The 24288-nt window shown below is 43.8% G+C and overlaps 2 protein-coding genes across 2 annotated transcripts in view; one reads left to right on the top strand and one right to left on the bottom strand.

Annotated features, from left to right (window-relative positions):
• Nucleotides 1-14742, top strand: part of SH3BP5 (SH3-domain binding protein 5 (BTK-associated)) — a 51511-nt gene extending 36769 nt beyond the window's left edge. The window contains exons 4-8 of the mRNA XM_009581115.1: nt 2608-2738; nt 6788-6830; nt 8836-9055; nt 12366-12623; nt 13301-14742. Coding sequence (XP_009579410.1) covers nt 2608-2738; nt 6788-6830; nt 8836-9055; nt 12366-12623; nt 13301-13482 — 834 coding nt within the window. The 3' untranslated portion in view covers nt 13483-14742. The remainder of the gene's footprint in view (nt 1-2607; nt 2739-6787; nt 6831-8835; nt 9056-12365; nt 12624-13300) is intronic.
• Nucleotides 14743-19965: 5223 nt separating this feature from the next.
• The window catches only part of CAPN7 (calpain 7), a 28707-nt gene continuing 24384 nt past the window's right edge, over nt 19966-24288 (bottom strand). Inside the window, exons 18-20 of the mRNA XM_009581116.1 lie at nt 21515-21645; nt 20192-20284; nt 19966-20110 (exon numbers count right to left, since the gene is read on the bottom strand). Coding sequence (XP_009579411.1) covers nt 19966-20110; nt 20192-20284; nt 21515-21645 — 369 coding nt within the window. The remainder of the gene's footprint in view (nt 20111-20191; nt 20285-21514; nt 21646-24288) is intronic.

Genomic DNA, 24288 nt, shown 5'->3' on the forward strand with positions numbered 1-24288 from the left:
TGTCTGAATGAAGTGCTTAAATGCATCTTGGCAGGTGATGGATCTCCACAGAGGTACCTCACAGTCTTCCAGGTATTGTCCTCAGCCTCAGGCGTGCACCTTGAGCCGCTGTCCCGGGGGAAGGGGACAGGCTGTCTTTGGCCTCTCCGCAGATTTGTGTGGGCAATGTGAGCAGATGACAGAATGCCCATAGGAAAACAAGGGAGTGGGGGGAGATGGTTTTCCTTACATCACTGATTTCTCAGAAGGATGAAGTATGCAACCTTTTTTTTTTTTTTTTTTTTCTTTCTGGAAAGCATAATGAATGTGGGTATATATGGCTGGCAGCAAATTCCATATTTTGTCAGATATCTTGAGGTGTTTACAATCTGTCATCCTCAAATCCCAATTCTGCAGGGTTCAGCATTTCTGTGATGTTTGATGTGAAAGATGTGCAAAATCAACATGATACTGGATACCTAACCTGCTTTATGACCCTTGATGCTGGTAGTACTTATCGTGTGGTTCATCACAAATATCAAAGTTGATGCTAATTTTGCCCCAAGAATGGATGCGATTGATATTTAATTGAGCATTGGCAAATTCCAGCTGCTTCATTATTTTGTAGCTTCCAGCATTTTTAAATTGCAGTTTCTTTGCCACACTACAAAGAAGGCAAACCAGCTTCTGTGCAGTCTTTGGAGACTGTATTTTAATTTAAGACACTTCCACGGCAAAACCAGCCTTGTCTGACTAGGGAAAGTCATTGTCTCAACCTAGCCTTTGAACAGTTGTTCAAGATAAGAGGCTTGTTTTCAGGATGCAGGAGAGAGCCTGTTATGAAATCTGATAGATTATTTTTCTGACCTTTCTTCGAAAGTGGATGCCTTATTTATATATAAAATAGTTGAAGGGTGTTGGAGTTGAGTATATTATTTTATATCTAATCAAAAGAGCCTTTGGAAACCTTTCTTTCTTGTAGTTTAAAGTTCTGTAGCAACTTCTTTGTTTAATAATAAGTGGTGTGTGCAGATGAGCAAAACGTGGCCTCCAGTTGTGCCAGCCAGAGCTTCTAGTTGATGCTGATGCAGTTCAGCTTTGGCATGTAGCATTTTCACACTTTCATTTAGGCATCAGAACAGACAACACGACAGTTTTCCTGAGAGGAACAGCACTCCAAGCAAGTCAAAGTTGACTATGCTCTTTTCTCTGTTCAGTTCAGCCTGCGGGCTAGGATGCTTTCAAGAAATTAGAGCTTTGTGGGTGAGGTTATTTAAAATCAAGATACCTTGAATATTCTCTTTCTCTGGATCTGAGAGTTCAGATGCACGTTCTGGTGGTGGGGGCCAGTTGGAGCAAATTTGCTTGAAGTTGTGGAGTAATTGGTTTCACAGCGGAGACATTTCGTAATCCACTGTACTGGAGAAAACCAAGTCCTGCCATTTTTTGTATGGATACCGTCATAGCTGCGAGAGAGGGAGCCTGAAAACTGCCTGCTTCCTCCTCATTGCCAGACCAATGGTGAGAGATGTCACCACTTTTCTTACTTTAAATAAATCAGTTACCTCCCTGTCTGGATCTTGACTGCTCGTGCATTAAAGAAAAATTTTCTGACTTAACAGCGCTGACATATCAAATTTGCACAGTAAAAGTACCCTGGATAGAATTACTGGCAAAGCGTAACTATGGGATACCAGCAGAGCAGCTCATGGAGGGACCTTTACTTTTCCTGTTGCTTTTGTAGACTCCTAATTGCTGCAAAATGCCACGGCAGCGAGCATTTGCTTATAAAGCTTTGAAGAAATGATTGCCTGAAGAATTTGCTAGCTTGTGAGCAGGGCTACAGCTGGACTGGCTGGGGAAGGCTGGGGCTGGCCGTGGAGAGCGGCTGACGTGCTGGGCCTGGGACTGCTGCGCATTAAACATCTACCTGCCTGGATAGCGGGCTGGTCATCAGCACAGCTTCCCCCATCTGCGTGGTAGGGGTGTCAGCTCAGGGCTCGAACCTCTGTGCATTTTCGATGTTGAAACCGTGATTTGAGGCTGGTCAGCTGTTTTAAGAGAAAAGCCGGCTTCCTGGCCTTCTGCGAACAGGCAGTCGTTCGACGTGCTGGTTTCTGGTGACTGGTGATTCAGGCTGAACTGCATTTCAGTCCTCCCACCGCTGTGGTTGGTTTTCAGCCCTTTCCAGAGTGGTGGGACTGCGGCTGGGTGCTGAGCAGCCTGCCGGCTCCCTGCTGGGGCAGGCAGGCTCCCGTGAGAGAAGCAGGAGGGGAAGAGAAACAACGCTGTTAAATGTAACTGGGTGACTTCTGGTAGAGCTGCTCTGCTCCTGAATGTCTAACTGGGTTAAAAAATGGATGATCCCAACATCTGAGGCTCTTCTGAACTTCCTGTAAGAGATACTATGCAAGAAGCTGCAACACCTCTGTCATAATTAACACAGTGTTTGCAAATCTGACATTGCTGCTCCTTTCAGGAAAGACTTTTAAATAGGTTCATTGAAAGTAATTTTTTCTATACCCTCACTTTCCTGACATGAGCTGATTGGAGAGATTATGAAGATGCTGTTAATTAAGAAATGGATCATTGTGTCTTGCCACTCAACCTGTTTTTTCCGTCTTGAAGGTCATGGAGGCAGAACAGACCAAAACGAGAAGTGAGTTGGTTCACAAGGAGACTGCAGCCAAATACAATGCCGCCATGGGAAGGATGAAACAACTGGAGAAGAAGCTGAAAAGAGCCATCAATAAATCAAAGTACGTTTTATGTTTGGAGATGAATTTAGTGGTGAAATCTGTTTGGGGGAGATACTGAATCTATGGGTTTTTCAAAGTTGTGAAAGCGTTGCCCTTTGTATCTCTCCCTTTGGGCTCTTGTCTGCATGCAACAGCCTCACAGCACACTTGGTACTGGTATTTGTCCTTGCATTTGTTGTCCTTCTAAGTGTCTTTTGAAGCACCTGACTTGATAGACTGGTGAACTAAGCGGGATAAGAAGCCTTTTCTGGGCATATTCTCGGTCTTGTTCTAGTGCATGGAACCCTTTGGTGGTGTGTGACTTGAGAAACAGGCTCATGGGATTCATGTAGATGCTGCCTACAGAGCTGCAGAGCTCTGTGCATAGATGTTTTGCAGCTTGGGATTGTTTGCAGTTCAGTTCTTATTTTTAGTTAGGAGAGCAACAAAGAAAGTGACAGAAACCTGAAAGGTGCGAGACTGCATCAGCATAGCATGGTGTACATCAGACTTGTTTACTTCCTAATGCTGTCGTAGTAAAGCTGTGCGAGAGCTGTTCTTGGGGAAGGAAACGCACTTCAGAGAGCATAGCTAAGCAGCAACTGTCATTATTAAATCTGACTGCATTTTATGTGCAGTTTTGCTCTATTGCTGAGAAGTGAAATGGCTTTTTGCTCAAACCTGTTTAAAATTTTGGCCCTGTTTACAATCAATTCTTCATCCTTTTTATATTTCACAGTTGTTTTCTTTGTATTTCCAGACTGTAGCTTGTCTAAACAATCTGCTTGCTGTATTTAGATTTTAATCCCTCCATCTAAAAATGACTTTTTGGTGAAATCAGTCAACTGGTGTTTGCTCAATTCAAGAAAGGATTAGCACTTCTCAAGGAAGATTCAAGCATGTTTGCTGAAACAGCGTAGCAGCGTGGCTTTGTAGAATGAGCTGCATGCTGTTTGTCTAGCACTGCACAGGGACTGTGAAGAACATCATCAGGTCACTAAATGACAGAATCCTCTGGATAAGAGCAATCTGAGAAGTGGTTTGGCTGCTAGGAGTTCCTTCCTTACAACAAGATTCAAAATAAAGACCCTGATAAGTTATCAGTGGGGTCCTACATACCTTTTTGTAACAATGATGGTGCTGAGCCTGGTGCCCCAGCTGCCTGTTGGGTGGTTTGTTTTCCGAGTCTTCATTTCCTTGCTGAAACTATCCTCATGGGGGTGTTGTCTTGTATCGCTCTCCTCAGGACAAGCTGGTTTTCACTTGTGTGGAAGAATCCCAACATACTCCTTTGTCTCACAGCAGGGCTGACTGCAGCATAAACAGCCTAGGTAGGGTGTTTTGGAGATCCTTTAATAAGAGGTGTACAAAAATGCCAGTTCTAACCTCGTCTTAAAGTGGAAGATGCCCGATGGCACAAACAGGCTTATTGTGGATGTATTTGAAGTCATACTAGATAAGGATGTTGGAAAGGTCAGTTGTCTCTCAGCATTGCAATTTTCACGTAAAGGAAAATTGAAACTGAGCTGAAAACACCAATGCTGTCAAGTGGCCACATAAAACGGGGAAATGAGGCTGCTGAATTTGCAGCTGCTTGTATTGTAGGGTGTAACTGGCTACCAGCTGCTTTTCAGGAAGGATTTAACACCAGCAAACTGCTCTGCCCTTCTCCCTGGGTGGTGTGGGAGGGTTGGCTGTAACGCCTGGGCCTTTCAGGCCCATGTTGTCCATCCTCTCTCTCCATAAACTCGTGGGTAGACATGCTGAATGAGTTGCTCTTTTTCATGCAAAAAATGATTTGCATTTGCTGCTCCCTTCAGTCTGGATAAAGATGCTTAACGCATTACTATTTGAAAGTAAGACTGGGATAGCCTTCAGGAAAGTCCTTTAGATGATTTGCTGTGTAAAGTTGATGAGTGGATGATTATTGGATTGTTTTGTTTTGGTTTTGCTTTTAATTTTGTTTCTGGGTGCTTACTTGCTTGTAAGCTATGAATGTGCATACGGCAGCATGTTCTTAACAGTCGCCAGATCTTCTGGCTCAGTGCCTCTGAGCTGAAGAATAATGAACTCGCCTGTGTTAGCTGGTTTTTGGAAGTCCCTTTCTGCTCTGGTCACTTGGGCAAAGTGCCTTTCACTCTTCCTGTCATCTACTTAAAAAGCACTTTGCTTGACTATGCAATGTCATGGACTTAGACAGCTGATGATGTAGGACACCAATTGCATCAGTAAACGATTCGCCAGCCCTGCTGTGTCATGGACCAGGTTTCAGTAGTTACAGGGTCGTGGATGTAAGAGAATGAAGTGACCGGAGGAGATGCGAGTCCCTACCCTGCCAGTGCATTGCTTTCTGCTGGCGTCAGATGCCTGGCTGTGTGTTAGCGATGAGTGAGGAAGAGTGCTTACGTTTGAGCTCCTACACGTCAGGCTGTTGGTATCCTTTTCCTGGCTTAGGTGGCATCTTTCTTGTCTGTTACCTGTAAACATGCCTGCTCATATGTGCATGTATATGTGTTTGTGTATATGCACATACATACGTGTGTGTGTATATATATATAAAAAAAATTATTTTTTTCACACCACACAAACGCACACGTGCTTGTTTGCTGATAGAAAGGGGACTTTTCCCCCAGGCTTGTGGAAGCTGATGGGAGGTTAGGATTCAAGCCTGGTTGTTCCCTCCCAGTTGGCACCAGGGTAAGGAAGGGAAAGAATCAAGTCGTTTGAGGTGAGTGGGTTTCGCTGTTTCACCTGCACACGTTTCACTGCAACACCGTTTTGTCAGTGTCTCTGCCCTCCCATTGCTTTGGGGTGTGGCTGTAGGAGTCTTTTAACTGTTGGATCCAGACTCCCAACAGTGATGTTTTACCATGCCTGGCAGGTCCATCTGTGTAGACTTTGGCAGGCTTATGTCCCAGCGAGGGAAGGCAGAGGTGCAGTTTGACTGGATCAGTGTCACTGGAAACATCGCAGACTTGGCTCCTAGGGATGGTAGGGGGGTTGATTAAAAGATAGAAGCTGCAAAGTAACCTAGTCTCAGGGAAATGCGACTCGGTTATTTTGTGTATGACTGTGTAGTGAATTCAACCCTTCAAGACATATAGGATCAGAAAGCCACAGTTTTATACTCGTGAGTTCTGATGCACGGTCCAAAATGTAGCTGCAGTAGGATTTATAGCTCAGAAGAGGCTTGCTGTCAGGGTAGAAATATGACAAGGGTTGTTAACATTCTATTTCATATAAAACCATATCTGATTGTTTATCGCTCCCATACTTTCCAGGAGACCTTCTGAGAGGTGAGGAGTGTAGTAAGCCCTGCTAAAAAATCAGAGCTTTTTTTGCTGCCCAGTGTTATATCAGATGATACTGGCTTGTGGGCTTCAAAACTTTGAAGCTGGAATGTAGTTTCTAGGCTTTGTACTGCACCTCTTGTGCCGCTGTCCTCCTGCAACCTTGTAAGCAAGTTTTTTTGTCTATAGCGGGAAGCAGACTGGGTGTGACACTGTCCTCCGTGTCCAAGCAAACTGTTGGAGAGCCGTGCAGCGGGAGGGAAGCGCCTCGTGGGCCACTGGCAGGAAGTGCTGTGCCCTCGCCTGTGTGCTCTGACCTCCCTTCGTCCCCTCTCCTTCACTGAAAAACCCGAGAACTGCCCTTCCACCCCCACATCTGAACATGGGGAAGTCTAAGGTTCACCTTCTGTGGGGAATTTACATGTGCTGTGGGCTCAAAAATTAGATGGATACAGAGATGATGCCTACGCCTGAAGCTGGACATTGCATTTAAATATCTTGCAGAATCTAGGCCTGAAGGAATTATGCTGTCAACTCCAAAACCTGGAATTTTGCAATTTGTATTTAGGTCAAAAGACCCATGAGAAATAGAGATATTAGAGGGGAAAAAGAGAGACACTGAGAGCACACGTAGGTGTTCTGTCATCTAGATAGCAGTCTCTTGGGATTGCAGTGAAACACAAAATAGCCAGGTTAATGCTACGAAGAGAGCAACTCCCACTCCAGTACTCTGCATTCAGTCCCAGTGATTGTAAACAATTGTTCTTTGTTTTTCCACAGACCTTATTTTGAACTCAAGGCAAAGTACTATGTCCAACTAGAGGTACGTATGTAATTCAGATCTATCTGAAACTCTAAATACTGAAATTACATCTAAAGTGCTCCGACAACTGTGTTGTGTTTCTGTACAAAACCAATTCAATTCAAAACCTCTTGAGCAATTTGCTAAGCCCATTTTAAAGATAAAAGACTAAGAGAGGCTTTGTTTCCTTGTGTGAAATAAGAGTGTTTGAACCCTGCTGCTTACTGCCAGAACCGAACAAATACACTTTGACCGACGTTACTTTTTGTAGTTTGAAGTCTCTGGGTTTTGTTTGTTTAACTGTGCTTGGGGTACTCTTTTCTGTTCACTGGTTTGGTCAATTAACAGAACAAGTAACCTGTTTATAGTACTAAAACATCACACAGATGTGAATTTCTGATTTTGGGTTTGGCAGAAGTGGGATTTTTGGGTTTGGCTGGATAGGCTGCCAGGGCTTTTTTTGGCATCTCTGCACTGTACTCTGTGTGGTGCAACGATGTCTAGGCAGTGCTTGGGCACAGTGTACGCCTTGCAGGGCACAGGTGGGCATGGCAGTTGTGCATGGGATCATAATCCCTGCTATTAACAGCCCTTAGTCTTGGAGCTGCCAGGGGTGGGAGAGCAAGGTCGCAATAAAAATTCAAATGCAAGAATTGCTCTCTTTCTATTTGAGTGACTTTTGCTGCATGTGGCCCCCCAAAACTGGGAGCCTGCCTCCTCTGAGTTGAAGGGTAGTGGCTGGTGGCTGGTGCTGTAGGCATGTGGGATGTGCACAGGGTCTGAGTGGAGCACGTTGCCTTGCACTGTTGGCCACGGGCGCAGGAAGGCTCCAGCAGGGTGCTAGGACAGCAGGAGTCTACCTAGAAGATGATTCTCATTCCTTGCATCCGAGGCAAGGAATGTCCCACACCTTTTTTGTGAGCCCTTCCCTGGGCTGCCTGAGATGCAACAGGTCTTTGTAAGCCTTGGAGACTCTGGCGCGCACCTTTTTCTTGCCGGGATCCAGGCTTGGGCTGCCCTCTGCTCCTCTGCCTTGCCTGCCTGCGTAGCCGTGGTCAGCAGCTGCTGCTGCACGGAGCTGAACCCTCACCCGTCCTGGGCTGGGTGCCAGCCCAATAATCCCTTCTGGCTAGAGGCATCTTTTGAGAAATCCCCTTTTCTCCATAGGCAAAGGCCCACTGTTTGGGCGTCTGTTGCTTCTCCATGACAGCTGCTCGGTGCCCTCCTGAAGCAGGGTGATTGTGTAAAATATAATACAAAAGACAGCACAGATTGCTTTCAGTGTACAATATAAAACAGAGTTGAGACAGCTACAGATACACAAGCAGGTGATTGTGTAAAATATAATACAAAAGACAGCACAGATTGCTTTCAGTGTACAATATAAAACAGAGTTGAGACAGCTACAGATACACAAGCAGTGTTTTGCCTTTGGGAGACAGGATGTACAACACTTTGGCCCTTGCTGTAGAGTGGGGTTTGTGCCTGGGGCATGGAAACTGCTATATTACGGCTGTCAGGATTTGACGCTTGCTGCTTTCTGGTCTGCAGGTTTAGTGACCAAGAAGTGATGGGTTTGGTGCTGAGGGGAGAGTGAGTCTTAGCCCCTTTAGGGACGACCCACAGCCATGCTGTGCCCTGCAGGCAGGGGCTGCCAGCAAACTGTTAGGGGTGGTTGTGGGATAAGCAGTGACATACTGTTGAGAGTGGCATTCATGTTAACGAGAGATCCTACATGTTAATGGGGGGGACCCCTGCTCTATGCTTAGTCAGGGGCCATTACCACACTCCAGAGGCAGTCCTAGCCCCTGGCTCCTGTGGTTTGCCTTGCTGCTGTCTCCTTCACAAGTGCCACTGCTTGCACTGGGGTGCTCTTGAATTACGAACTCTCCCATCACCTAGATACCAACCCTGGTTTATGCTAGCTTGCCTGCGCAGAGCCCAGTCACGTGGACACATAATGGAGAACTGCATACTGTGCGTCATTCGTAATGAACGCGCATCTAATACCTGTCTTCCTTGTTAGCAACTGAAGAAAACAGTGGATGACCTGCAGGCAAAGCTGGCCCTGGCAAAGGGAGAGTATAAGACTGCCTTGAAAAACCTGGAGATGATCTCAGATGAGATACATGAGAGGAGACGGTCCACTGCCATGGGGCCCAGAGGATGTGGCGTGGGTGCTGAAGGGAGCAATACCTCTGTGGAAGACCTGTCAGCAAGTAAACTGGAGTCGGACACCATCTCCAGTGAGTATACAGCGCTCCCGTGCCTGGGAATATCCCGTGGGCATCGTAAGAAATGCTGAGATGAAGGTTGCTCTGCGTATTCTGCAGTTTGAAATGTGCTGGCCGTTGTGGGACTGTGGCTAACATGTTACGCTTCTCGTTATTACAGGAGTTGATTGTATTCTTTAACAGCCAGTTTGAAGGGGAAGGGATATGAGTTGAAGTGCATCAGCTGTTCCCTTAGCATCACTGTTGTTTTTTGCACAGTGCTGTATGAAAGGAACAAAAGTAATGCACTGCAAAGCATGCTTCTAATCTTTAAGCCAGTGATGCTGCTGTCGGTGACTTGCCTGGGGTGGTCGCAGGCTGTTGCAGGTCTTTCAGCCAGGTTGCTGAGGCGGCAGTGCTGTTTGGAAACAGACCTTTTGGATCAAGCACTTGTCTTGCAGTGCTGGGCCTGTGGCAGAGGGACTAAAGTCATGGCTACAGTAGTATAGAAAGGCGTGACGCTCGCGCAGAAGGCGTGTAAGGATAAGCTCCTTTGCACTGCAGGATCTTTTGCCAATATGTGCTTTCAGCAGAGCATGTGTGCTGTGAACAAGGGAAGCGAAGAAGCAGCAATATGCTAATGCAGTGTTCTGAGAGGCTCTGTATGAGAGACGTTTCCCTTGGGTGACAGCGGCAACCACCGAGCAAGCTTCAAGCCTAGGTAACCTCTGCTTTCTGGTGGCACGTGGGGACCTTGGGTTGAAAAGACTGGAACGGTCTGTTGTGAGTTTGCTTTTGTCCTGGCTCTGGGTGAAAGTGGATAGATGGACGTTGCATGTGGCCTACTTTTTCCTCCCTCCTGGACACTTTCTCCCCTTCTTGATGCAGAAAGTCTTTTTTTTGCTGCCTAGTCCCACAAATCCCAGTTTAATTTGTATTTCAGCTCCGTTTCTGCAGGGAGAAGTCTAGGTCAGGATTGCAGTTCATAATTACACAACCCCGGTGCCCAAAGGCTGAATGTGCAGTTCCCTCGTAGACGTTGGTGCGTACTGGAGCTGAGGCCTTGTAGGTCTGTGGTACAGCCCGTCTGTGCTGTGGGAGCTGGGAGGCAGCCCTGGGGTGGCCTGCGTCCTCTGCAGTGGCAGGAGTTTTCGCATGATGTGCTGGAGCTCTCTCACACAGTACTGTGCAGCTGGGACCCGAGTTGCCACAGCAAGCGAGTGCGGTGTCTGGGCCAGCTGATGCAGTGGGGTTTCGGTATGGCTGCATACCTTCTGCCACCCTGAAGTCCTGAGGTTGAGCCTTTCCGAGATAGGCAGGGATTACCTCTTTGGATACCCGCAAGTCCCCCCTCCTTGCCCAGGCGGCCTCCCAAGAGCCTTAGGTATAACCGAGTTGAGGGTTTTCTTGTCCTGAAGGGCTTCAGGGGCCTGGTATGTAGGGGCAGGAAGAGGCAGGAAAGTTAATTCAGAGCAGCCAGGTGCTGGCCCTCCTGGCCGCTGCTGAGGCTGCAGGCAAGGACTGGCAGCACGGGCTCATCCCTCTCTTTGACTTGCACAGGTGGAAGGACTCCAAATTGCATCTAGTGCCAACGCAGAACTGGGTTACGACAGGGCAGGACTAGCAGCCTGCCAGACCTAATAAGCAAAATAGCCTCGACAGGTTAAGCTCTCATGCGTTGTAACGTGTGGGGGGGTTCCACCAAGGCCCTTTTGTATCTTGATTTCTGTCTGCTGGAGTTGAATAAAACACCTCATCATCAGGAAGAGTTTCTTGGCCCTAGCAGATGCTCCTGTGTGTTATGGTAAGTTTAGATGGTGATAAGTAAACTACAGTTTAAGTTGTGCTTGTTGTAGACTGGCTGGGGTCAGTGCTTCTTGCCAACTAGAGGGCTTCTGTAATTGGAAACATCTTTTTTTGCCCAACCTTTTCTTGCTTTCACCCCCTGCAAAGTTATCTGTATTGCTCACAGTATATTGATAAAACACAGCAAGTGAGAAGAAAGGCTGCTCTGCAGTCTTGGATTTGGCATCATTAAAAACAAAACCCAAACCACAACAAACTGTCTCTGGGCACGAAGTGCCCTGGAGGGGGCTCAGGAATGCTGTTACCCATTTTATGTTTGAAGCCTTTTAGGTCAATTCTGCAATGTGTAAGTACAGCTCTGCAATCTCAAATACAGCAGGAAGAGGCTGAACATCTCTGCAACAACCATGACGGTAGCTGCCTCTGTTGGCATCCTTCGTGTCCGAGTGGTGCACGTGAGCCCCAGGCTGCCGGGGTAACAGGAGAACTACTTTGAAACTTCTCCTTTGAGCCATTTCGTTAATGCTGCTGCTTTGCTCCTGCCGCTCTTTCAAGGCGGTTCTGAGCCTCTCTAACAATGGCAGGAATCGCAAGGAGGCGTAATGGAAGATAACCTCAGGTCACTGTAAATGTCTTGCTATTCGTGGGACTTCTTCAGACCAGTGTGACTCCAGCACACACTTTTGTTGTGTAGAGGCTGATGCACGTAAAAAACCTTCTGATCCCAGTGGGACTACTTGTGTGCAGAAGTCTTTGGTTCATAGGTCCCATCCCGCAATGAGCCAAGATGGAAAAATGTTGAATTTTAGCAAAATCTACACCCCTGTGTTGCACAAAATGGAACCTTTAATGGATTCCTCCTCCTGTTTCTAACAAAGAGCTTGCAGCTTAATCTAGCCAGACAGTTTGGAGTTGGTTTGCTTTAATTAGAATTCACGTCTGAGCAAACATGAGCAGGGAAAATGATACGTGTGGGTGGGGCTTTTTTTAATTTGGTGTTGCTTGGTGATCCTCGTCCAAGAAGAGATATTGGGAGTTCATGCTGGATTTTAACTGCAAAAGTGGGAAGATAAGGTGGAAGCAATCAGCCCTTTGAGTTATGTCTTTCTAATTAGTGCCTTAAATAACCAGGAGTCTGTGCTGGGATCAAGATGGTGCTGGCTGAGGCGGTCGCTGCCTAGGCCCTGGCCTAGGTTATGTTTTGAAGACCACAAGTGAACAAGGCCAGCTGGGCAGGGGGCAGCATGGACAGTAAAAATCCAAGAGCATCTTGGCACGAGGAGCAGTAGCTAGTGTAGAGCTGGTCTTGCATGGCATGGCTGGCAGGTGTGCTCTTCCTCAAAGGAGAATCAGGCCTTCATGATCCGTGTATGAAATGCCGGGTTAAGGCTGTGCAAAGGGGGCAGAGTAGGAGAAGAGGCAGCCCGGGGGTTAGCAGCGCATGTACAGAAGATGCAAACCTGAGAAGCTGCCTTTGCCTGGGAAGGTGCAGGAGGCGGGTAGGTTTGCTAACTGGAATATTCTTTGAACGTTGCAGTGGCTTCAGAAGTGTTTGAGGATGACAATGGCAGCAGCTTCATATCTGAAGATTCAGAAACTCAGTCGGTGTCCAGCTTCAGCTCTGGTCCTACGAGTCCCTGTGAGATGTCCGCTCAGTTTCCTCCCGCGACGCGACCTGGAAGCCTGGATCTGCCCAGCCCTGTATCCCTCTCTGAGTTTGGGATGATCTTTCCTGTCCTCGGCCCCCGAAGCGAATGCAGCGGGGCATCCTCCCCCGAGTGCGAAGCTGAAAGAGGTACGCACAGCTGGATACGCCCTGGGCCAATGTTTTTCAGCTTTATAAAGGGAGCAGGAAAACCTTCTCAGCTCCCCTAGGCATATCGCCAGCTCACTGAGCTCTGACCCGCTGGCCGCTTCCTTGGGGCAGGCAGTTCTTGAAGGCCCTGCGTCTCACAGTTAACGATGACGTCTAAAATGCTTTAATTATTCTTCTCCTGGCTGGCAAGGTTCCCCAGTTCTGTCTCAGTGGAGGGGTTCGAGGTTTCTCATGAAATAAGTGATCAGTGGGATAATGATGGCACGTTTATTTTAAGGAAAATCTGAGTTTAATTTTTTTTAAATTACTGTCCTGCTTGCTGAAAATCCTGCTTTCTAGGGGAAAAAAAAAAAGAAATAACGTGCCAAAAGGAACCTCTTGCAAGCTCTGCCAGCCCTTGCTGACAAATTCAGACTAGAGGATTACCACCGCTCTTGTGTACTCCAACCTAAGGCTGTTTACACTGTAATTTGCTGATGCAGTGCACAAGACTAGCGCGGCTTGGAAGGCCAACTTCGGTTTCGTTAAAGCATCTTGCTCCTGCTCCTGTATTTTTTTGTGCGCTTTGGCAAAGGAAGCTGCAGAGGCACCCGCTTGAAGCTTAAGTTGCAGAATGAAATCCGGGTTTAACATCTAGTTTAATCCTTTCTTTGCAGGGGATAGGGCAGAAGGGGCTGAGAACAAGACAAGCGACAGAGTGAACAAGAATAGGAGCAGCAACAGGAGCAGCTCCACTGAGGGGCTGGCTTTGGATAACCGAATGAAGCAGCTCTCCCTTCAGTGCATGAAAATCAAAGAGGGAATATGCGCAGGCAGAAAAGCTGCCCAGATTGGCTGAGTCCTCCTTGTGCCCTGTCCTGATTAATGGGAGTATAAATATTTATACATGAACTTCTAAGTGTTTGAAGAACATTGTGCCAATAATATATGCCAAATCTTAAGCGTCTACTCTAAGAATTTAAAACTGCACTAAGAAGTCTAATTGATGTGGAGGGCTGAAGTTTTTATTCAGTAAATCCTTTGTAGGCCGGACAAGTTATCAAATGTTTAAGCTGTGCTCCTATTTCACAGACTTTGTAAATTGTTTTGTAGCAGCCTGGCTGAAGCAATAACTAGTAATGTTCCTGTGTAAATTCATGCCAGTAGGGGGTCTGAAATTCAAGCCAGACATTTGCAGAGAGCGGTTTGGCTTCAGTTTTGTAGAATGAAATGCTCTTTAGATACAGTGGATCTCTTGAGTATAAGTGGCATATTCTTTAAACATCTGTATTTGTCTGTATTATGCTGAAACTGTAGAAATATTTTGTATACAGGAACACTGTTGCATGTGTGGGGTCTAAAAGCCTTCACTCTTCCCTTGGTGCTCACAGAAAGGATTAAGATGAGTCACGCCTATAAAAACTGGTGTTAAGAGACGGACAGACAGAAAGGGGATGGTAACACTCAGTGGTGGCAGGCCCTTTCTAGCCACCTTCCCGAGGCTGGCTTGGACTCTGAGGGTGATTCCAGTGACCAAAAAGAGTTGATTGGCCCCTTGCCCTTCCCCTCTCTGAGAAGTGAAGTATTATTTTTCAGCACTTTGTTTTTTTGCTCAAAAATGGGAGTCATAGATGTTTTCAGGACAGTTATGATAAGGGATTTGCCCTTGAAATATGCATGAAGAAAAGGAATTGCCAGTGTAGATTGACAATGTGTTCTTAAGCTTCTCCGTAGGTTGTACTGTGTGGGGTTTTATAACTGTTAAAGGGACTTGGGATTTTAGTATGCCCTAGAGAAAGTGTTCAATAAAACTAGAAAGGGCACGGGCATGTTTTGCCAGCAGCTGTTAGGCAGTAGTAGTGTCTGGTAATTATGCTAATAAGTGGTAGTAAAAATCCTAGGACTCTTCAGTTTTGGTGGCTAAGCATTTCTGAAAGCACCATTTTATCTAAGATGTCAGTTTATATTGTTAATTTGATGGGAATTTTAGTATTGCCCAAAGTATTTTCTATTCTATGTTTTTGCAGTCCTGTTGTATTTTGTCCCTGCCACAGCTTGTGTATCTATTCTCAAAATTAATGTAAAATTCTTCACACTACAGTAAACTTTTGTTTTCCACGTTTCGAGTCTGTGCAAGCTAAGTCCGTCTCATGCGTTAAGAACCAAATCTTCTCCTAAAGCAAGTTTAGTCTTTAAATATCCACTTCCAGCCAAAGATTGCAGCCCAGTGTCACCCTGGTATTAGAATCCTTTGCAGTATGTGGACAACTGTCACCTCCTTCCAGCTTCCTGAGTCCCTGTGTACGTGATTCACTTTCTATTCTGGACTGCGTGAGACCAGAGCTTCAGTCAAGTTTTCCAAAATCCCTTAGTACGCAGAAAAGAGGAAGGTATTCTGATACCTAATACCTCTGTACTTAATGCTGCTGAAATTTGCTGTAAGGCCATGCAGAATAGGAGGTAAAGAAACCTGTTTTCATAAAAATTAGATTCAACACACCATAGCTGTTAAGCTGTAATACCTTTAAATATTCATACACTTACATTTTCCAAAGACCTGAAGGCTGAACTCTGCCATTGGTAGCATTTCCCAGCCCAATAAATGCTTAGGAAAGCAGTCAGTGGTTCCAGATTCTGATGTGACCAATACTCGGGGAAAAGCTGGAACTGACAGTATTAAATACGAAATGAAAAGCAGTACAGAAGTGCCCCATTGTATTAAATGCCTTTACTTACACTTTTGTAGTTAAGCTATTGTCTGTGCTTCATACAGTTAGAAAAATTAGCAGAGGTATTTGTGGTTGAATATGTTACTTCTGCAGACTTGCCAGTCAAGCCCTATTATACTTTCCTGGGTTGTTCGGGTATTTTTTTGGTTTTGTTTGTTTGCTTGTTTGATTTTTTTGTTGGTTTTTTTTTTTTTAACCTCTCTTGCTATCAAATTTATGTAGTTGTTTATTATCTGCTATTGCTGGAGTTCCCACTTGCAATCACAGCGGCAGCAGGCTATAAAAATAATTGTGTGCGCTGCCTTGCATATGTCCTGATGGGGTTCAGCTCCCAGCAGGGTAAAACCATTGATCAGGAAGTACGAAAGGGTGTGGAACCCACCAAACCCTTACTTTTACACCACGCTTCTGCAAGATTTGTTTAAAGATCTTGCTGCAGCCTTCTTCCTTTGGTGACCCCCCTGGACTTGGCAGGTAAATCACACTTCAAACGTGCAAGCAAACAGGCGGAACTGCATGTCTAATAAATTAACGGAAAACTCCTTTTATTTTAAATGTCATAAAAGCCATAATTAAAAATATGACAAACTTAAATGAACATACATCGCTATGGCGTACAGTGCATTCTGAAGTGTAACATGATGGTAGCTGCCTTCATGGGTATAAAAATAAGCCTCTGGTGTATCAAAGTATATGTCATCACTTCAGCTGCCCTGAAGTGAGAATGTATAAAGCAAATGTTAACCTAGGAATTCTACTTGTCTTTGGTATTATCAAACAATTTAAATGTCCTTTTTGACTAAGCAATGAAAATCTCTACTATATGTACACACACACTTAATTCTAAATAGCTGGCTGTTCAAACACCACATAGTGTCCGGTCAAGTACATAATTACTGTACAAAATAGTTACATGAAACTCCCATCAGGAAACTCCAACGCATGGGACAGATGGGATAGAAGCTGTTGATACCACTCTTCCATGTACTACTGCTCACTGGGTCTTTGAGAACTGATGGATTGGGTTAACCATGGACTGACCTGTTTCTTCCTAACAAAACAAACCAGGGGATGTGTGTGTCTGGGGGGCGTGAATCACCCTGAGCTATAAACAGCAGCATTATGGGGTCTTGTATGGAGCTTTAAGGTAGGATTTAAAAAAAAAAAATACACAGAAAAGGCTTTGCAGTGCTTAAGTAAGGAGAACGTCTAAACTTCTGAAGAGGCTATCTCCAGTTATCCCTCTGCACCACTGATAGAGAATTAAAAATCATTTCTTTGTAGTAGTCTTCCCTTAGCAAATCAAAGAAAGTGTAAATCCTGTTAAAGCCCCTTACGGCAACTGGCTTTCATTTTGTCAGTTATCCCTCTCATGCTCTAGTTCAAAACTGTACAGTGTGTGAGAAACAACTTAGGAGTGCAGGATGCTTGGTGGTATATTTTATGAGGCTTTGTATTTTAATGTTTAAAAGCTCGAATTGCATGTTTACAGGCAGAGAAGACTTAAGGGTCATGAGGTGCATGACTGTCTCACTAGAAGTAAAGTAACATGACTGCTGTACCTTCGTTAGTCTGAGCTGTTGTGCAGCTATTTAAATTTTTGCACAGACAGGCCTTCTAAAAGTCTTGCTGCATAACACTTCCATGCTTACATCAGCATCTAATATTCTCTGTCATATGGATCAAAAATGCTAAATGCTGGTAGGGGAAACAAAAAACTTAACCTACATATTGGTCTGAGGCTGTGTTATAATCTAAGGATCATTTCACTCTCCAATAATTTTTCCAGATTTATTTGTGGAAAAAAATATAGAAGTATGTATTTGACAGAAAAAATCAAAGCAAATCTTAAGTGCTTACATGAACAATTTTTTTTCTAAGAAAAAAGGGCAAGAAGATTTTGTTGTAAAATTACTTTGCCACAACCAGAATCTGCAGACTTATTTTTAAGAATATTTTGTATTTCCTTTTAAATACTCCACCTGAGTGTTCTGTCCTATATGTGAAGGGAAATGTACAGTGATGGTATTCTAGTAGCCTGTGGAGGTGCAATGTTTGAATAGGACTTGCCCTATGAAGGACACTGATACTAAGCTTAAATCCTGTGCAGTTATGGGGATGACCCCAATCCATTGACAATATTGTATGTGTAAGAAGTGTTAGTGTATCCTGGTGGAGAGGGGATCCTTTGTCCTTAATGCCTTTGTCTGACATTAAGTGAGCACAGTCCTTGCTTTTTGTTCAGTACAGTATGGAAGTTGAGCTTTATGCTTGTTTCATCCAGCATAAGCTTTTGGCACTAGCTTGTGCTTGGGCTGGGTGGGAATAGTAGGCAGAAGGAAAAATCCCTTCCTGCAGAGTAGAAACCAACTACAGAAGAACAACAACACATTTTACTGTAGGCAAGTCTACCAGCTTGATCTCAAACAGCTGAGGATGTGCAAGAACTTAGTACTGAAAGCTGGAAGTTCTAGCATCTGCCTTTGGTACTGTCAAAAATATACTCAGTTGAGACTTCCTAACTGCCTCTAACTTCATAGGTAATAAAATACATGCAAAACTCCACTGCCACTCTGGTTTAGCCTGAGCTAAAAACATAACACAAATTTGTAGGCAAAATGTGAGTTGAATGAAATTTTGATTTTGTAGGGATGAAGCAGTCCTCAGCGCATATTCCTAAAAGCCAAGGATAACCACAAAGAACCTAGTTTGGTTTTTTGCTCAGCTTATGCCCATGCTGTTCCCTGTGTTGATTTGTTGCAATAATCACCAGAAACTTCCCTGCAAAAGAAGGTAAGTCGCACTGTGACAAACTTGTCACAAATTTCCTAGCCCAGATGGTCTTTGAGAGAACTGCAGTCAGAAAGGCATGTGTTTTCAATGCCATTTTAAAGCTAGACATTTGTTAAGCAGCTGTCTGGTGAAGGAAATGAAGCAAAAGGGATCTTGTACTTTCTGGAGAGGCCTAATAGCAGACTTCTACAGGACCAATTTTAGCCCACAGATAATATTTCTGGTACTCCTGTAGCATGTGTGCTCAGTTTCCTAATGAGCAGATGGCACCTGTGCTCTAAAATAAAATTTAAACACTACCTTTTTGCTTGGAAAACTGCCAAACCAACCTAAATGGCAAAGAACTTCCTATGGCTGTTTTAAAAACATGCTCTCTCCCCCAGCTGTCAAATATAGTGGAATTTTAAGTCTGCCATTTGTAAAAAGACAAAAACCAATGCATTTTAGGATCAGTGAGGCAGTTACTATTTACGTGAAAAACAAAAACTTGATTATCTTTAATCCTCTTCAGATACAATGTATATAGATCTTCTGGAGGAAGAGCACAGTTAGTAGGCTTCTAAAAAATCTTATTCTGGACTGATCCCACTTCCACTATTTTCTTAAGAACTTTGACCGTCCTCCTATTGATGGCACTGGCCAAGCGCTCAATTCATTCACTGGTTTCAACTTAAAAGAAAAAGGTACCTTTTAAAAAATGTTTTGTACAATGGGACCAGCAAGTGCATTTCTTGCTGCTGTGGTTTATTAGGGGGAGTGGTTTAAATGATCCTTCCCCTACAAGCTGAATACTTACAAAAAATGTCAAGGATAAAACATTCCTTTGCTGGGATGCTGATGGTGGGTAGTTCCCTACCTCCTCGCACCAGCAAATGAGACTACCCCGGTAGATACAGAGAATCTCGCAGTGCAACTTTACATGAAAACCTTTCACACCTGCTAAATGAAGGGTGTGCTGCACTGTCTGGCTACTGCTGGCTAACCTCCTGATTTTACTGCTGATCTGGATCAAGCTAGGTCTTGCAGCTAGCAGGAAGAAAGCCATAGAGTACCTTGTGCTGTAGTATTATGTATTAAAGTAATACAGATACAAAATAACAGCTCTCAAAGTACATGTAACATGAGTGAAGCCATTGCTTTTCTTTTAGAAATACCCAAAGCAGGAATCTTCCTTTTCCTTTACTCCTATATACATTATTCTAGATAAGCTGAGCAAGTTAGTCTGGAATACTACATGCTCAGCAGCAGTAAATTTACATTTCGATGTGAGAACTAGTTCAATGCTGAAAACATTCAAGGTAGCAGCACAAATACGTAGTAAAAGCTATTTGGTCCTGAGACTGAATAAGCAGAATACACAAGAATATTTTTTCTTACATGTTTACTTTTAAGAATAAAATCTTAAACTCATATACCCTGTATTTTGGGAGAAGAGAATTTCAATGTTAGATTTTCTCTTAACTCACTACACTTTGATTTGAAACGTGGAAAAATTGCAGTAAATTGAGTTCTGCCAGTTCATTTGCATATAAGCATTTTAGCCCATTCATAAGCCTGTTGAACAGTGCTCACTCCAATACCATAGCAGCAAAAACCACAGCTAACTGTCTACCACAATTAACTGGCCAATTGGTGATGCCATGCTTTTGGCTATAACTTAGAATGTAATTTTCTTTTATGCATATGTGTAGTAAGAGTTATTCACCTGTTCTCAGACTGTAGGACAGATCGAAACCACCTCCTTAAACAGTATACCTGTTCTCAGACTGTAGGACAGATCGAAACCACCTCCTTAAACAGTAATGTGCAGACCTGTCTCCTCACTGCAGCTGTGATACCTTAAGAGGAGTAGCACTATTAAAATCTAAGAAAAAAGGACCCTCTTGTTGAGGCAGGAATGTGGTGGGGATAATGTTGTAAACTCCAGCAAATATGTTCTCCACTTCCAAGTAGCAAAATCCACACCTATGATAAAAGAAACTACCCGTTAGAACTAAGATCTGAAGAATGTTTCAAACCTGTAAGACTTCATTAAGTGAGTATTACCTGTAGTCACCACTGCTCTTTTTCTGAAAGCCATAGGAACCAGGATCTCCTACTGTTGACACCATGACAAGTTCAAAACCAACACTGTATTGCCTGCAAGTGATGTGACAGACTGTTACTTTAGTTATTTGGGTCATCAGGATTACCATGAAGAGGACTATTTATTAAAAACTACACACTATAACTGGAAGACATCTAAAAGTTTTGTCACATTTGTGATAGAAACGTTAAGTCAAACTTACCATGACGTGAATGTAGAATTTGGAGGAAGATGGGACACATTTCAGGTTCAGAACTAGACTATATGGAAAATGCCTACTAGACATCTGCCTCTGCATTTAAGCAGACTTCAAGTAGTTAAACTTGTGGTGACATACTCCAGTGCCACATGGCACAGATCCTGGGGTGTGATCTGATCGCTGTCAGAGGAATCAATGTCAGTGATCTCAGCACAATTTCTCATGTTGCACTAAAACTTGGGACAGTTTGTCTACTACCTGTTAACGCATGTGACAGGCACCACTGCCCCTGTCATTCAAACTACCCAAATATGATCTGCAAGTGCAGAAAAAATGCATACAAAAAACCGCTCAATTAGTGGAACAGTAGAGCTACACCTTTGCACTCATCTTCATTTCATGAGAGAAGGAGTTTCCTCAAAGAGTGGAGGATGAATAAAGAAGGGCTGCCATTTTGTGGGGCCCACTGTACAGCTTTGCAAAAGGTAAACACTTGACTGCATGTCAGGAGATGTTGCTCTTTAGAAGTGCTGTATACTGGTATTTTGACATAGATAATGAATTTTGCCAAAGGAATGTGACCTGCATAGGCCTACTCTATAGGGCACTGACAACCAATACTTCTCCTGGCCTGCTAGTTGCAGAGTAGATGCAATTTCAGAGCTAAAACTACTGCATAGGCCATTATTTGAGAGCCTGTAAGGGTTTCATATCCTACATATCAGCTCTACTACAAAAGAAAAGGAATTATGATTGTAATTAGTTTTAAGAGGAAGAAAAAGTCCTTTGTACCTTCTTCCCTTCTGTGCAAGGCCTAGCTCTGCTCAGACCCCAAAACTAAAGAGAAAGAAGGCTCCTGCTTTCCTTGTAGGTCAAGGATTTCCTCAGTAGCAAATGTGCAGGTTTAAATCACTACTGATGGTGAAGTTAGAAACATAAATAATACTAAATCTGAGTCACCTTCCATACCTGTCTTCTGCATTTTCAGGGAGCTTCCCACCCTCCCCATGGAGGATACTGACAAAGCATTCCCTTTAGCGTGTAATACTCTCGCTGTGTTGATGCACGCTTATTCTCTACAAACCTTGGTCCCCGTAGTTCAATTAGTAATGGCCCATTCCTGTCCAGCTGGAATTGATAAATGGGGTTATTTTTGTAGGTGTCTCTGAAATTTCCACATCCTCCAGCACTGTGACCTTTCCACTGTCCATTAACCTGAAAGAAGTCAAAAGTACAGAAAATACTTTATATCCTGAGGATTTGTATTGTTTATTTATACACACAAACAAGACCACAGGCTCCTCTCACTTTAGAGGTCGCTGACTTTAGTAATCTCTCCTTATTTTTAAAGTGCAAGTGAAATACTATGTTAAGTATTCAGAAAGTTTCACTGCAGTCCTCCACCCACCTCGATCAAAGCCTTAGATCATTTATAAGTGTACTGTATTTTTCAGCTTATATTAAATAAGTACCGAGTGACTGTTTCTGACTATGACAAATCGCATCTAACAAAGGATCTATATTCCCATCCATCCCATGACTACTGGACTATGCAGGTTATTTTTTTTGCTCAGACACTCCTCTGTTGTACTAAATGAGAAACAACAGTGGTACAGGAAGTACAACACTACTTGTGTTGGAACCTTTCCTTTTGAAATTGCTGCTTCCAGCACTTTCCATTCACCTCTATGCGCTCTGAGAACGAGCAAGATATCCATAAGGACAGATTCTGCAAGGACAAAGACATACAAGAGGAAAAATGCTGCTCAGACTTTGAGAAACAGGCCATCTGTTTGCAAGTTCCTCCTGCTAGTCATTAAACTGAAAGGTTAGACTTGTAAGACATGCCAGGCATTCACAGAAGTTTATAGCTGAGATCCATTTCTCCTGTTACTTCCCTCCCCTTTCTGTCAAATCAGCAAGGAGCAACATTTTTTCTTGTTATTTAATTTCTTTACTCAGTGTCCAAAAACCTCAAACATGGCAAGTTTGGATGCAAGGGGTATTTCTCCCCCCACCGTACTACTACCCAGGAATCTAAAACTGCTGTGTGCTGTGAGCTTTCCAGGCCTTTTCCACCTCCGCTGCACTTAGTTCCAGGAATCCCCTTAGGGCTTGGCGAGCTCCAGAGGTGACCGCTCAACTTCAGTATAAGACATCTAACAGAAATTGCTTTTACTGGTAAACTGTGATTTAGTTATCTGCTTGTTTTTAAATGTGATGACTGCTAAGCAAGAACAAAATAAGCACTAAGCACAGGCAACTAACTTTTTGTATTTAATCATAAAGACAGAGCTGGCCTTGGATAGATAGAACATGCCTTTTATTTGAATACTAGACAGACATCTTCAAATAATTAACAGGAGGTTTCCACATACTTAATTTTCTTTTGAAACATAATACAACATAAAACAGATGTCCTGCCTCAAACAGGCTGGTCACCTTCAACGAGTTTTTGACCTTTTAAAGCATTCCCCCAAACTAAGCCCAGTTTTTAAGAGCTAAAAAGGACAATGGTTTCTGGAAGAACTAAGCAAATCATCTCGCTGTTCCCTGGAATCTCTCTAGCCACTTACCGTTCTCCAGAACAGGCCAGCTTCAAGGGGTTGTTGCAGAAATAACAGCTGGTACAAAACACTGTCTGAACTCAGGAGCCTAGCTGCAAGCCAACATGTCTCCCTGACAACACAAAGTAATGTAATCCTTGGCTTCAGACAAGAGTGTCCTAGAAAATGGACTGTTCCACTGTGGCTCAAACTAGCCTTGTTTCTGTCTTCCTGAAGAGGTTACTGTTTTGGACAGAAGACTTCTGCCTATTGTAGGATTCCCCGGGGTATGCATGGTAGGTACAGAGATTAAAGTTAACAACTGCTGGCTTATTCTTTCTGAGGATAAAATTGCTAATTCATGAAAATACATGCAAGTTACATTATCCTGTGAGCTCTTGGCTATATTTATACTTCAGCTGAAGGTATAACTGCAGCTCATGTTGACAGCTGAAATATGAACAGCAGCTGGCCCCAAAACTGCCCGGGCTTCTGACTTAACTTCAGTCAAGTTTTTTGCTCTTGCCCCTGCTGCCATACCCTCAGCAAGCATTTCTACATGAAATGTACCATGGGTATAGTGCCTAGACCCTGTTCAGCAGTGTGAGTGCTTATCCCAATGGTTACAGAGCTTTGAGATGTCTTAGCAAAATTTAGGAACAGTAATGTATTGTGATATTGCCACCCTAAGTCCATTTGTCACGGTCTTGCTACTGGTGCCTTTGGTTGCCATTGATGATTTTGTCCCAACATGCCGAGAGTTTTTCCAAGAAAATCATGCAATTCTCTCAAGGGAAGATGAGCAACACTCTTGCAGGGTTTTTACTCTGCAGTAGTACTAGTACAATCTGATCTCTGCAGAGTAATTACGTATTAGGTAGGGTACAGGTTGTTATTCTAAAGGCCAGTCTATTCTACAAAGGCTTTACAGTATATCTGCAATGGTACAGCTGTAACAACACGCTCTGCAACAAAGGTGGAGCTTATATACCAAACGCCAGTGAAAGTTAAGCCACCATCCATACAGAGTGGTGTGAACAGAGTGAGCCAGCCCAAGGACTTCTATGTTGGTATGAATTATGCTAACAGTGCAGCTAATTGTTTGGCAAATTATATGTAACTTGAGTACAGGATTGGTCTTGTCCTAATGATGCTTAGATTAAGCTTCAGTTAAGAAGTTTAATTTGTTAGAAGGTGGCCTAAGCTGGCATTTTTGGGCAGTAGTATAAACATATATTTAAAAACCTTGTACATCTCAAATATGGAAAAGCCAAACCAGAATTATTATCCAGTGACCCATAAAAGAAAATAT

This window comes from Fulmarus glacialis, unplaced genomic scaffold (genome assembly GCF_000690835.1).
Source record: "Fulmarus glacialis isolate BGI_N327 unplaced genomic scaffold, ASM69083v1 scaffold16227, whole genome shotgun sequence".
Lineage (NCBI taxonomy): Eukaryota > Metazoa > Chordata > Aves > Procellariiformes > Procellariidae > Fulmarus > Fulmarus glacialis.